At 40.6% G+C, this 13,604-nt stretch overlaps 2 protein-coding genes across 2 annotated transcripts in view; one reads left to right on the top strand and one right to left on the bottom strand.

The window, feature by feature from the left end:
* The window catches only part of CAT (catalase), a 50,290-nt gene extending 45,980 nt beyond the window's left edge, over positions 1 to 4,310 (bottom strand). The window contains exon 1 of the mRNA XM_015818393.1: positions 4,207 to 4,310. Within this exon, the coding sequence (XP_015673879.1) occupies positions 4,207 to 4,230 (24 nt within the window). The 5' untranslated portion in view covers positions 4,231 to 4,310. The remainder of the gene's footprint in view (positions 1 to 4,206) is intronic.
* A 726-nt stretch (positions 4,311 to 5,036) lies between these two features.
* On the top strand, positions 5,037 to 5,907 carry LOC107289614 (ankyrin repeat and BTB/POZ domain-containing protein 2-like; the record flags this gene model as incomplete). Its single annotated transcript, XM_015818403.1, has 1 exon — positions 5,037 to 5,907. A coding segment is annotated over exon 1 (871 nt), but the record flags the coding sequence as incomplete, so codon positions are not given.
* Between the last annotated feature and the right edge of the window lie 7,697 nt (positions 5,908 to 13,604).

The raw sequence follows: 13,604 nt of genomic DNA, 5'->3' as shown, positions 1-13,604 counted from the left end.
ATATAAATGGCCAAAAATACATTAATGAATTACTTGAGCCCAAACTGAAGCCTTCCGCACATGATCTTTTCCAAGACAATGAAGCATTTATATTTCAACAGGATTCAGCTCCATGTCATGTTGCTGCTGTGTGCAAAAAGTGGTTTCAAGATAATCATATTCCACTGCTGGAATGGCCTGGGAATAGCCCAGTCCTTAACCCAATTGAAAATCTATGGAGCCGACTAAAGAAACTTGTTAATCAGAAGCGACCCAGCAATAAAACCCAGTTAATAGAAGCAATCATTCAATCTTGGTTTCACATTATAACAGCTGCAGAACTAAAGGACTTGATTCACTCCTTGGGAAGACGTTGTAAGGCTATAATTCATGCTAAAGGTTACCCAACTAAGTATTAACTGACATGGTGATAATTTTTGTATATCTCATTTTTTTCTATGGTGATAATTTTTGTATATCTTGTTTTTTTACGTGTTTCACTTTTCTTCTTTATAACTGCTATTCTAATAGCAAATCCTTCATAAAAGTTATTGCATTACATTCTTGATTAAATTATCTTTCCATTGATATATAATTTTATGGTACTACTGCAAAAAAAGTGGTCTTATTAGCCATAAAACCTTAAATGTACAATTTTCCTAAAAGGTTTCCACAATTTTGGTCACTACTGTATATGCCTCTGGGTCAAATTTTCTAAAGTCTGTAGAGCAGATATGTCAAACTCACGACATCACGTGATATCGTGCAACATATGGGGCCAATTTTGCCATTGACGGCAATGGGGTGGGCACGGCTTCCAGATGACAGGCCGGCAGTCTGACACCCCTGCTGTAGAGGGTCTTACACTAGCCACTTCCTCTTGTCTACTGTATTTCTTTTTACAAGGAACACTATAGCTTGTTTCTTAACCAAATGTTAAGACATGAGACTTATTTAAATGTGTATAGAGATAGTTCTCAATTTACAACCAGAATTGAACCCAAAATTGTTGTCATAAATCACTGCGGTTATTAAGAAAGGTGCCCATGTGACCACCTCACACAACAACTGCAGTATACTTCAAAGGATGTGGGAGGTCCTGGGAAGCCCAGCTCCCACTGGCAGGTGGAAACTTGCCATGGATTGGTAGGCATCAGCCAGCTGGTGCATTAAACCCCCTCCCTGCTCTGCCATGTCTGGGTTCACTTACCATTGCTTCATTCTGCAGTCAGGCTCCCTTCTTGGAATGGTTTGGAAGGTTCTTTCTCAAAATCATGTGAGAAGGAAAACACTAGTAAAATTCTAAAAAGTTCTGCCGGATTGACAAGCATTTTTGTCAGATTTGGGATCCATTTCTTCAGGGTGCCAACCTTCTGCCCCCTCTGTTTGCAACTTCCTCTAACATCCCCCCTCCCTTTAACTTTCTGTGGAAGTTGGCAGAGAATATTGCAAATCACAATCACACGACTGCATAAATACAATGTTGAGTTCACAGATCCCACTAAGCCAAGATTTTAAATGATAGTTTGTTGCACTATCAGCAGTGGTACGGCTTATTTACAAGATCTGAAGATTTATCCAATGGTTCAATGATTCAAGTCTTACCAGAAGATGGCACTGTTGCACAAAATAATTATTGCGGCAAGTTACAATAAAAAGTATCTACAGAGAGGGCCAGTGCCTTCTTTTCAAATAGCTTACATATATAAAGTATCAAAGAAACCAGGCATTTTTATTTCATAACTAGTTCACCATTCAAGGTCAAAAATATACATACTTCCATAAAAAGGCCTCTGTCAGATTTCAACATGCAATCTTAACAGACTTAAAGGGAGGGGAGGGGTAGCTATCAAGACATTGTTGACTCCTGGTAGCTGCCTGGACTAGTTCAGCAACTGGCTCAAGATCCCACAGCTGGCTTTGGGCCTAATGTGAGATTAGAACTCACTATCTCCTGCAGCACCTAGCCAATCTTGGCTGAACTCTGAAGTTAAGCAAGACCTGGGAGAGGACCAAAAGTCCCAGTGATGAAAGCAAGAATAGCAATTGAAAAACGTATGTGGAAAAAGTAAAGAAAAAGTAAACTTCATCTGTACTACTGCTAAGAAAAAACAGAAAAAACTCTGTAGTAACTAAATAAGCCTGCAGTTGATTTGACTAGTGCTGCAGATATACTTAAATAAGTCTGCATATGCCTAGACACACCTACTTAGTGGTTTCAACTTGAAGATTTTAACTTGCAAGCCATCACTTGTAAATGTTTATGCTACCTAATGAGAGACAAAATGGTTTTGAGCGAGATTTCTTTTTAGCACTGTAGATGGTAAATTCAGTACAATCCTGAGAAGTCCTCGAAATAATTATTTAAACCTTATAAAATAATAGAAAGTGTTCCTAAGTAGGGCTCAACTGCTAACTCTTACTCTATTATAAGCGGGAAGTGAAATTTTTAATGACCACATTAAAAAGAAAAGCACTTTTTTTTAATCTTTAAAACTTGGGGACTCAGTGTAGACTGAATTCATACACTGTGGGTGGTTTCTTTTTTTGCCTGCCGTTTTGCCTGATTATAGCCATTGGAACATATTGAATTTTGTTTAAAAATAAACCATGGTTTAGCATGTGTGAACCCAAACAGTAGTTAATTTTCCCCCTTTTTGGTTAAATCATTAAGTAGGCATGTCTAGTCTAGGCATACACATGCTTATTTAAATATATGTACAGCACAAGTCAAACCAACTGCAACTTTTTTTTTGCTAGAACTGGAAATCTTGGTTTCTGCTGGTCAGTTTCCCAAAAGACTACAAAAGTTTCCCACTAACATAACTTTTTGAAACATAATTTCTAGCCTACCTCCTTATTTTTACAGTTTCACAGCCAGACAAGAAAGCTTGCAGAATTTTGTTGACTTTGCTAAGCCTGCTGAAATCCTCTACATAACATTACTTTATTCATTTCTTCTCAATGTTGTTTCTTCAAAAGGAGAAGGGGACAAGCTATAAATTATCTGCCTTAATTTAAATTGGCACAATTTCAAAGTACTTCTATTACGCTGTAATTAATTCTTTTTTTTCCAAATTAAAAGTCAAAAGAATGCCTGTAATAAGACTGTAGAGGAGTCTACAGAGCCATAAGCATTGCTATGTTTTTCGGGTCTTTCTACGCCCAGAGAAGCCTTGGAAGACAAAAAAAAATGTACAACCAGCACACAGTACAAAACAGGAGGGGTTATGCTCAACACAGACTGGGGTAACTGATTCAATGCTACATTTTCCCATCTGTATCTGGAAAACTGCACTATTGTTCTCTTCTATCTCTCCCACTACCAGATCTTTTGTTGTTCGGGAAACAATAATCATGTTTTCCTATTTATCACATCATCAGAGTCCTTTTGAAATGAGATGAGTGGCAAATAAATTTAATAAATAAATAAATCTCTATGCCCTTCCATAAAATATATGCACAGAAAATGCTGATTTCACAAGGAAAAAGTTACTTGAAAGTACTTAGCCTGGTATCATCTTGGAACAAAATTACAAAAACACCATGTCCAAGCTTCTGGGAACAATAATTTGACAATGACTGGAGGGCCCTAGGTTCCCATACCTTATTTTACGGCCAGTAACTTAAGATATAACATTTGTAAAAACTCGTCTTTCTCTTCTTTGCCCCCAAATTAGGGCTTTATAATGTAGCTTTTCCAAACTATGAGGTATTACAAGATTGTTGAAGGACTAAACAGGATCTTCTGTAATGCAATTATAAAATCTATACTGACGTGCACATTTAATTTTGTTTTATTTTCTTATGAATCTCATTTACACATGGGGGAAGGGAATAGCAAAGCTCTCAATCGTTTTCACGTTGATTACGTGAGAATGTTCTCAGGAAAGGCACACATAAATGTATTTTGAAAAATGCATTAATAATTACCATTCAAAATGTGCATTTGAAGCAGTACGGATTTTATAATGCAAGATATTCCGAAAACATAATATAAGATTTGTTGGAGCCTTATAAAACACACAGGAGAGGCAGCCCTTTCGGGGGGTTGCTGCTTATCAAATCTCCAGCAGTTGCCATCTGCAGCCTCCTTCCTGAGAAGCAAGTCTTGTTCGCCACTGTTGCTGGCAGTCAACCATGTTTAGGCGGGGAAGGTTAGACGTGCATCTGCAAAAGGCCAGAGATCGGACCTAGCAAATCTCAGCCCGCCCTTGGCACGGTTACCTTTACTTTGCTGGCTCGACTCATGGTGCACACGCGGCTCCTTTTCGCTGCAAATCCCTCGCAATGGCTCCTTTCTTCTGTCACCTCCGCTCGCCCCGTTCGCCCCTCCCTGTCGCGACTTCTGACTTGTTTCCACCCCGCCCCGCCCGCCTTCCTTGGCTCCGCCCATCCAAGCCCGCCTGAAGGCTACGTACCCAAGGGTTGCCCAGCTCGCCTTACAGCGGCGAGCCCCACCCCCCGGCTCTCCCAGAGCTCCTGATTGGTGGGCATCCCGTCGGGTCATTTGCATATCGCCTCCGATCGGCGAGCCGAAGAGAGCAGCGAAGAGAGAAGTTCGCGCAAAGCTTCTGCAAGTGTCTCTCGGGGGCGCGGAGGGGGGAAACACCGGCAGGCAGCAGCCGCCGCTCTGGGCTGCTTTGGGTTTCTTCTCTCCCTCTCCTCCCTCCCCGTCTTTCCTGATCGTTTGCTGGGGAAAGGCGGGTTCGCCTTCAGCCGCGTGAGGATTCCTTCCCCCCTCCTTCCTCCCATTAGGCGGTAGGCATCGCCGCCTCCTCCTCCTCAGAGCCCTGGTGGATCCTCCGCATCTTCTGCTGCTGGCCCAAGATTTTCCCATCCCGTCTCCCAGACGGAAAAGCCATGATCTCACTCGGCCCGTGGAATGGAGAGCGCTGGCACGCGTGAAAACCCGAAGGCACCTCGGGAGCTCCCGCCCCAACTGGACTTCGCCTCCCGGCGCCTATAGCTCGCGACCGTCCTCGGTCGCCTTTGCGAACCGCGCGGCGGGACTCGGCGGGGGCGCCTCGGAGGAGGGGACCGCCGGAGCTTTCTCTATGGCTGGGATATATAGCTCGCCTTTGAAGACCCTGGAAGACCTGACCTTGGACTCCGGGTATGGGGCAGGGGACTCCTGCAGGTCCCTCAGCCTCTCGTCCTGCAAGTCCAACAGCCAAGCCTTCGCCTCGTCTCAGCCCCGGGGCAACTGGTGGTACTACTCGGGCTCCATGAACAGCCGGAACGACGGCTGGGATACCGTCAACACCGTCCTGCCGGAGGACCCCGAAGTTGCGGACATCTTCGCCAAGTGCGCCAAGCTGCCCGACCTCGAGGAGTTCCCTTGGAGCGAGGAAGACGTGGAGAAGATCCTGCGGAAGGGGAGGGAGCGGGGGACCAAGAGAGGCTTCAGCCCCGAAGCCGCGAGGAGGCTCTCGATGCTCCTCCGGAGGCCGCTGATCCGGATCTCTCGGGAAGCGCAGCGCCTGAGCGTCATGCACGCCAAGTGCGCGCGCTTCGAGATCCAGAGCGCCATCAAGCTGATCCAGAGCTGGTCCTTGTCGGAGAGTTGCGTCCTGGCCACCGTCAAGGCTCTTTCGCTGTACAGCATGAGCGCCGGAGACGGCCTCAGGAAGGGCAAGTCGGCCCGCTGTGGCCTCACCTTCTCCGTCGGGCGCTTTTTCAGGTGGATGGTGGACACCCGGATCTCGGTGCGGATCCACGAGTACGCGGCCATCGCTCTAGCCTCTTGCCTGGAGAACCTGGTGGAGGAGATCGAGGGCCGCGTCCTGGCCAGCCAACACCCGGACGGAGACGGGGCGGGAAGCGAGGTCTCCTCCGAAGTCCTCGAGGCGGTGATCAACAACGACGCGGAGCTCTGGGGCGTCCTCCAGCCCTACGAGCATCTCATCTGCGGGAAGAACGCCAATGGTAAGGAGCGGCTGCCCCTGACCCCCCCGTGCGTTGTGCGAAGTTGGTTTCCTTGCGCTCTTGAAGACTCGGTGTTCGCGTTTTTCGGGTTTAACACCTCACTCTAAGCCAGGGGTAGTCAACCTTGGCTCTTTTAGGACTCGTGGACTTCAACTCCCAGAATTCCCGAGCCAGCTAAGCTGGCTCGGGAATTCTGGGACTTGAAGTCCACGAGTCCTAAAAGAGCCAAGGTTGACTACCCCTGCGTCTAAGCTATGATGAGAATCGGGATGGGAGTTTGGCGCAGATTTGCGCACACCGCTGAAGAAGTTTTCTTGGGGGCGTTTGTTTCAGGGGAACTGCACTTCTTGGTGTACTGTAGATGCTAAAATAGCCTAGGTATGCAAAAGAAGCAAAGGGTAACTACGGGGAGGGGGGAATAATATTTCTCTAAGTCATCTGCTTTGTGTTCTGGAAAGGCGGAGATTAAAAAATGACGAACTTCTACCAACAGAAGAGAATATTTGTAGCTCAGGGTTGAACTGTGAGGTCCAGCACTGATGATGATGTTACCTAGTTGAGTGATGAAGTGTCTGCGAGAAAACAACCAAGTCCAGAGAGGGTCAATGACCCTACAGATAATGATCTAGTAGTTCTAAAAGTACTTACTGCCAGTACCTACAGTGAAATTGCAATATTCTACACAAATGCACTTAAATATTTAGTCATACTTTTTTTAGAAGTTTGGGAAGTAATTCCGATGAATTTAGACAGAACTGGAGTCTGTTAAGCCATTCATACTATGGGGACATCCAAACTGTACTATACAGAATATTTAAGTCTTTGAAGGTAATCCACGTAGCTAGTATGTGCTTGGCGTTTGCTGGACAGAATCCCCAAAATGGAATGAGTTGTATTAATTAAGGGAGAGTGAAAATAAAATAAGATCAAGTCAGTCTGTGAACCAACTAAAGAAAGTAAATGCTATGTGGAATCAGTCAGTTCAAACAGTGCATGCAATTCATTAATGTTGTTAATTATATAGGCAGTCCTTGACTTGTTACCACAATTGGGACCAGAACGTCCGTTGCTAAGGGAGGCAGTTGTTAAGTGAGTTGCCCAATTTTATGACTTTTCTTGCCAAGGTTGTTAAAGGAAACACTGCAGTTGTTAAGTGAGTTACATGGTCATTAAGCAAATCCAACTTCCCTCATTGACTTTGCTTGTTGGAAGTCAGCTGGGAAGGTCCCAAATGCCAATGCTGCAGTCCTGGTGAATACATGCCAGTTGCCAAGCACCTGAATTTTGATCACACAACTATGGGGATGCTGTGATAATCCTAGGTGTGAGGACCAGTTTTTAGTCAGGTTTTTTTTCAGTGCTGTTGTAACTTTGAACTGTCACTAAATGAATGGTTGTAAATGGAGGACAACAAGTACATCATAGAATATGATTGATATAATAAGAATGATATTACAGAAGCAAAGGCTGACTTCTATAATAATAATAATAATAAAGTTGGAAGGGACCTTGGAGGTTATCTAGTCCAACCCCCTGCTCAGGCAGAAACTCTATACCATTTCAGACAAATGGCTGTCCAGTCTCTTCTTAAAAACTTCCAGTGTGGGAGCATTCACAGTTTCTGGAGGCAGGTTGTTCCACTGGTTAATTGTTCTAACTGTCAGAATATTTCTCCTTAGTTCTAAGTTGCTTCTCTCTTTGGTCCGTCCGTTGCTTCTTGTCCTGCCTGCAGGTGCTTTGGAGAATAGCTTGACTCCCTCTTCTTTGTGGCAGTTCCTGAGATATTGGAACACTGCTATCATGTCACTCCTTGTCTGTCTCTTCATCAGACTAAAAGCAAGTTGCAAAGCGATTTTTTTGGGTGCTCATCACACTTCTTATTAGTCACCCTTTTTGTTAAGCCAAGATGGGTCACGCATTTTTCACCAGCATGCCAAAGGCTTTGCTTCAGTCTAGGTTACTCATGGGAAAGTCTTGTTGAACAAATAGTGGGGCTTAAGCTGGGCTAATTCATTCTTTTGATTCAGGAAGAACTTGCTTTCTTATGAAACACAAGATTTTCTGAACAAGTTTCCTTCTCAGTTCTATGTACAAAAGCCAGATGACAGGCAGCTGTGTCTTACTTCATTACAGCAATTGGACAGCATCTTCTATTATATCTGAAAGCTACTTTAAAGGTCCTGATACAATTGTGTCCTTTTTAATCTCTCATCACATCCTGCCTCTGCAGATTCTCATAATACAATTCTGTTCAGAGGGATCTTTTGGAAAACAACAAGAGCAGTAACAACATTATTTTTCCTTTATTTTTAACTGAATACTCAACCTACAGTCCAAAGTGGTTCAGGACAGACATAGGCTGCCATCTCATTTACATTCTCTAGGTACTAAATCTTAAACATAAGTAATCGTAGCTGGATGAAAGCCTAAATACATAGTTTTGGAGAAGGGGATTCCTCCCATCCTACTCAAAATATAGTAGCAATTTTCTGAGTGTCTTTTCCCCATGATATTTATTTCTTTATGTCATTGCATTTATTAGAGCCACCCACTCTAGAAGATTCTGATTGGCTGTACATTGCTACCAGTTCTAATGCGGCTGTTAGGTAAGGTATAGCTGGCTGAACCTTATGGAACTCACTATATCATCATGTCTATTAGGTGACTCACAGTCAGTCTTTCAACTCTCTCACCCATGCCTTTGTTACATTCTGTCTAAGTGCTTGGGAGTGTAATGATAGTATTAAAGAGATGTTCCTGGAAATACTAAGGAAAAATATGAAAATCAAACCAAGTACTGTCTGGTTTCAACTTGGTGTCACTAGCGCCGTCCTGCATCAGTTTCACCAAGGGTGCTGATACATTATCTCAATTAAAGTTGTCTTGTTTTGATTACACAAGTTGATAAGTAACTTTAAAGCAGGAAATGACTAAGGGTATTCCAGTTAACGCTGTGTTGTCATCAGCATATGGCAGCACATATTGGCTGTGAGAAAAATCTCAGTCTGTTGACAATTCCCATTCACAAAATAATAGTGCTACAGACTGAATTTAGCCCAGATCAGCTTCTGCCCTTCGCTGTCAAAAGAACAGAAGAATCCTCCTGGATCAGACAATTACAAGAGTTTGTTAGTCTCACAGTAACAACCAGATGCCTATGGGAAGCACAAACATAGGGCATGTTTCTCTTTCTGTTTTCCTTCTGCCTTTCTGTCTTTATTTTGAACAAGTTTACATCCCTTTTTAAAAATTCTTGTTTAGCTGGGAAATTTATTTTTTGTTCTAACAGCTTTCTTGATGCCATTTTTAGCCATGCTGAACAGCGATGGACATAATTTGACCTCGTTTTACCTGCCGTACACATTCTAGTTGAGTTTCTGTTATTGTGGTTTTGAATTGCTGCTAAATATCATTGAAATATTCAGTCTATTGACTTTCCCCATCAACTTTAGCAATTTGTTTCACTTCTTGTTCTTAAGCTGTTTGTTTTGGAGTTAGAAGTGACAGTCCTGGATTTGACAATCTTCCGCTGATCAATTAAGCTTGACAGCAAAGCTATTTCCATGTGATTTGATGCTCCCTGTGCAGAGGCAATTGCAATGGAAGGCAGAGCTGGAAAGGCTGCTGGGAGGAGGGAAAAGACTGGATGGGAAAGAAAAGATGGGCTGTGGTTACTGTCTCACTGAGGCTGTGCAGGGAAAGAGAATTCCGAAAGCAGCCCTTGCCCGTGTTTTGCAAGTTGCAACAGTTTAAGAGAAGTTAATTTTTCTTTCTGACTCTATTCAAAAGCAAAAGCAGATGTCAGGAATTATGCAAAAGTAAGCCTCCCCATTAAAAAAAAAGTTTTTAAAGGTTACTAGTTTGTTGTATTTTTGTCTTATTTCCAGTGGAACAGATTTATTTTATAAAGTTGCACATTTTTATCATTAATTTATTTAATGCAGAAAGATGTATTAAAAGTAAGAGGCGGGATGATTTTTGTCCAATCCTAGCCACATTCAAATCATTAGTTTTATTCATAGGTTGGAAGTTGTACAAATTCATTTGAAATGGTCACTGGTCACAAAAGTTGAGAACTCTTGCTTTAATCTGCTTCCATTACATTCCAGTCTGGATGGAATGCAATATTTTCATCCTCATCCTCTACAAAATGATTGATCCCGAATTGGAAATTGCCCAACTCTTAGTTGTTGTTGTTTTCCTGAGGTCAACTTATGCTAGCCACTTTTCAAAATTAAACTTACTATCTATTGGAAATGGATCATTTTTAATATTTTGATTACCTACACAAACTTTTATATCACCCCTTTCTTTTTACAGTCCACTTTATTGGGAATAAAAGCAGTGAATAAACAAAAGTATAATTATTCCATTGCCACATGGTACTATAGTACACAGTTCAAAGTATCTGGAGTGTCTGTCTAACCAAGATGCTGATTTAGAAAATAGCCCGGGGAAAAGGTTTCTTTCTAAATGAACAAACTGAATGGACTGAGGCTTGTATAATATGAAAAGTTAAGGAGATATGAAAAGAAATATGTATAAGTATTGAAAATGTGAAGTAGCTATGTTACAATCATGAATTGGATACAAAGTTCTGATTTGTCATGCAAAGGATGGATTTCATTTCACAGAGTTCTATGCTTTTTTAGATCGTTCCATCAAATATATTTATTTAGATATAAATTCTGACTTCCTGTGCCCACATGTGCATTTAATTTAGCTTTAGGAATGTATTTATTGTGTTAACAAGGAACGTGGAATGCAAGACACGGACTCCGTGGAGTGCACTTGATTACTTGAACCTTGCAAAATGAAACTGAGCAAGTGTTACTTTAATTGGAAAAAAAAATGGAGCTTGATTTTTCAGTAGAAATTAATTCTTTTAGAGATAAGGTGGCAACAATACTGAATGATTAAGTAGATTCAATTTCTCATAGCAGGAATAAGATTTGTTTCAAGATATACACATTCTGCACTTTCGATTTGAAGATTAAAGACTCAGATGTTTCTTAGATGGTCAGTCATTTCATCAAATCCAGATTTTATCCTCTGCTACCTATATCCACCGTGTGTGACAGTGATTCTGCTGATACCTTATTTCCCTGAAAATAACACTAGGTCTTATATTAATTTTTGCTCCAAAAGACACATTAGGGCTTATTTTCCAGTTAGGGCTTATTTTCGGGGAAATACAGTACTAAATGTGTCCGTCTGGCTGACTATCTTAATTGGGGCTTATTTTGGGGTGGGGCTTATATTACAAGTGTCCTGAAAAATCATGCTAGAGCTTATTTTCCAGTTGGGTCTTATTTTGGGGAAAACACGGTAGTTTACTCTCAGAGGAAGAGGTCTCTGAAACCTGAGTGACTGGTTCTGAGGTGACCTGTTGCCTCTTTTATTAGTTCCAGATTTTGATAACATTAGCCAGAAAGATACTCTGACCTTTTTACACAATATGAAATTTGGCCCCGACATTTTTTTTTAATGGTGACACTTTTCAATCAAAGCTACTATAGGTTTGGAAAAAAAAATAAGATGTTTCTAAAAGGAAGGAAAGCTGAGCAGTTTTTGCATAGTTTCCGATTTTCATAATGTAAATTATACGTAGGTGGAAAATACTGAGTTATTCTCTTAGAATATGTAAACTGTTTTTGGATGTTGTAGAGATATCTATCCTTTAGATGAAAAAACAGAGTGCTAGCTCATCATTTTTCTAAGCTGTATACTTTGGACTAATTGTTACTGCTCAGGATCACTGGGGAAATCCTCAATAATTAATACAAGCCTTCTGTTTCTTTAAAGTCTCTCCAGTAAATATCTTAAAATAAATCCTGACTGTTGATATAGCTTTACTCCTTATTTTAAAGGCCACAAGCAGGCCGAAAAGTTGCTAGGAGAGCAACTGCGTTTATTACCCTTGGTGAGGATTAAGTTGATATCTTGAAGTTGCTTTAGCTATGATTCAATTTAGGTATGACTTCACAAGATAGGTGGTCATCTCTCAGTCATTCTTTCCTATCTCCCAGGGTGAGGAATACTAATACTGATTTATCTTGCCCTAAAATAATTGTATTAATCCATGGATAATAGGCAAAGGAGTGATAAGTAAAGAGAATTAATGATCATCACCTTAGTAGATTACCTCTGGTTGTTTGAATGCAGAAATACTGCAAAACAGAATTTGTTTCCATATGTTCTATATAATGCAAATTATGGTTACATAATTATTTCAAGAGTGCTGCATAAAGAAATGCTGCATTCCAGTCTGTGGAATGTAGGATTTGGCATTCTACCGAACAGCTACTTGTTGGGTGTATAAGATGCTGAATATTTCTGAATCATTTACATCTTACAAGAGACACACTATTTCTGTACGACTACAGGGGATGCCACCTATTGCTTTTAATTAATCGTTTCCATATTCTTTTTGTTGAAAAAAATGGTTGACTGTGTTTAAACTCTTTATAAAAGAAGCTGTGAACAATTGGTAAAAGTGTACTTGTTAATTTCACAATTCTAATTTATAAGGAAAGAGATGCCCTATAGAGGACATTGGAATCTTTTGGGGGAAACTCAGAATGTTTCAAATAGCAAAAAAATCAATGCACAATATTGGATGAATAAATAAATCTACAAAATATGCTAGAGTTTTGAAAACCTGATTTGGCACAATAATCAAGGCAAACACTGTTCAAATTCAAGCCTTTGTGTTTGTGAGAATCTGTTAAGTACGGTTGTAACATTACACATTAAGAAACTTTTTAAGGAAATGTTACACAGAGAAGTTTGTAGGTCTGTGTGGACATCACACAAACAAAACCTATGATGGTTCCTATCTGAGTTCTTATAACTTAGTCTTTTACCCAACTGATAAATTGGTATCATCTGATAAAACTAATAAATTTATTACACTAATTTAACAGTTTTATCAGTTGCAGTGGTGGATAGTTTTAAAGTATTACAATATATTCATGTATTTTGTACTTTCTGAATGTATTTTGATATGAAGGATGTAGATGCTTTAAAAAAAATTACAGGAAGGGACTTCAAAACAACAGTCTTTAACTGGAAAATAATGGCTACACTGGAATTAAGTTCTAGCATTAGTACCTTTTTGATTTTATTGATGATGATATTTTTAAGAAGTAACATCTATATAAAAAAGATGAAAACTGGATAATGCATGAGAATAAGTGAGTATTTAGGGGATGTGGCTAAAAGAGTGAAGATGGCAGCCACATTAGCACGATCTGTTCTGCCCCCTTCTCTCTCTCTCTCTCTCTCTCTCTCTCTCTCTCTGTGTGTGTGTGTGTGTGTGTGTGTGTGTGTACATGCTGCATATTATTTATTTATTTAACATGTAGCATATGATACATGGATTAGCAATAAATATTAACATTTCACCTAGATTAGTAAATATAATAAAATATAAATGTTAAAAAGATTTATGTTTAAGTACCAATGTCTAGGCCACCTAACCATTGAAGTGCAGCATTATTTATATTAAAAAAAAAGAATTGAAAGTTCATCACAGAGCTTTGATCACACCACAGCTGGGGGTGATCCCATCTTAACTTTTTTTTAACCATAAGCTGTCAATACTCTTGAAAGTATTCTAAATTGTAGATTGGAACAAGGTAACTGGAATTTTTAATGTTCATTTACGATCTCATCCATTCATTGTACTGATTTAA

The sequence above is a fragment of the Protobothrops mucrosquamatus genome, unplaced genomic scaffold (assembly GCF_001527695.2).
Source record: "Protobothrops mucrosquamatus isolate PMUCROS unplaced genomic scaffold, P.Mucros_1.0 scaffold734, whole genome shotgun sequence".
Lineage (NCBI taxonomy): Eukaryota > Metazoa > Chordata > Lepidosauria > Squamata > Viperidae > Protobothrops > Protobothrops mucrosquamatus.
This window is presented reverse-complemented; position numbering and strand designations above follow the sequence as displayed.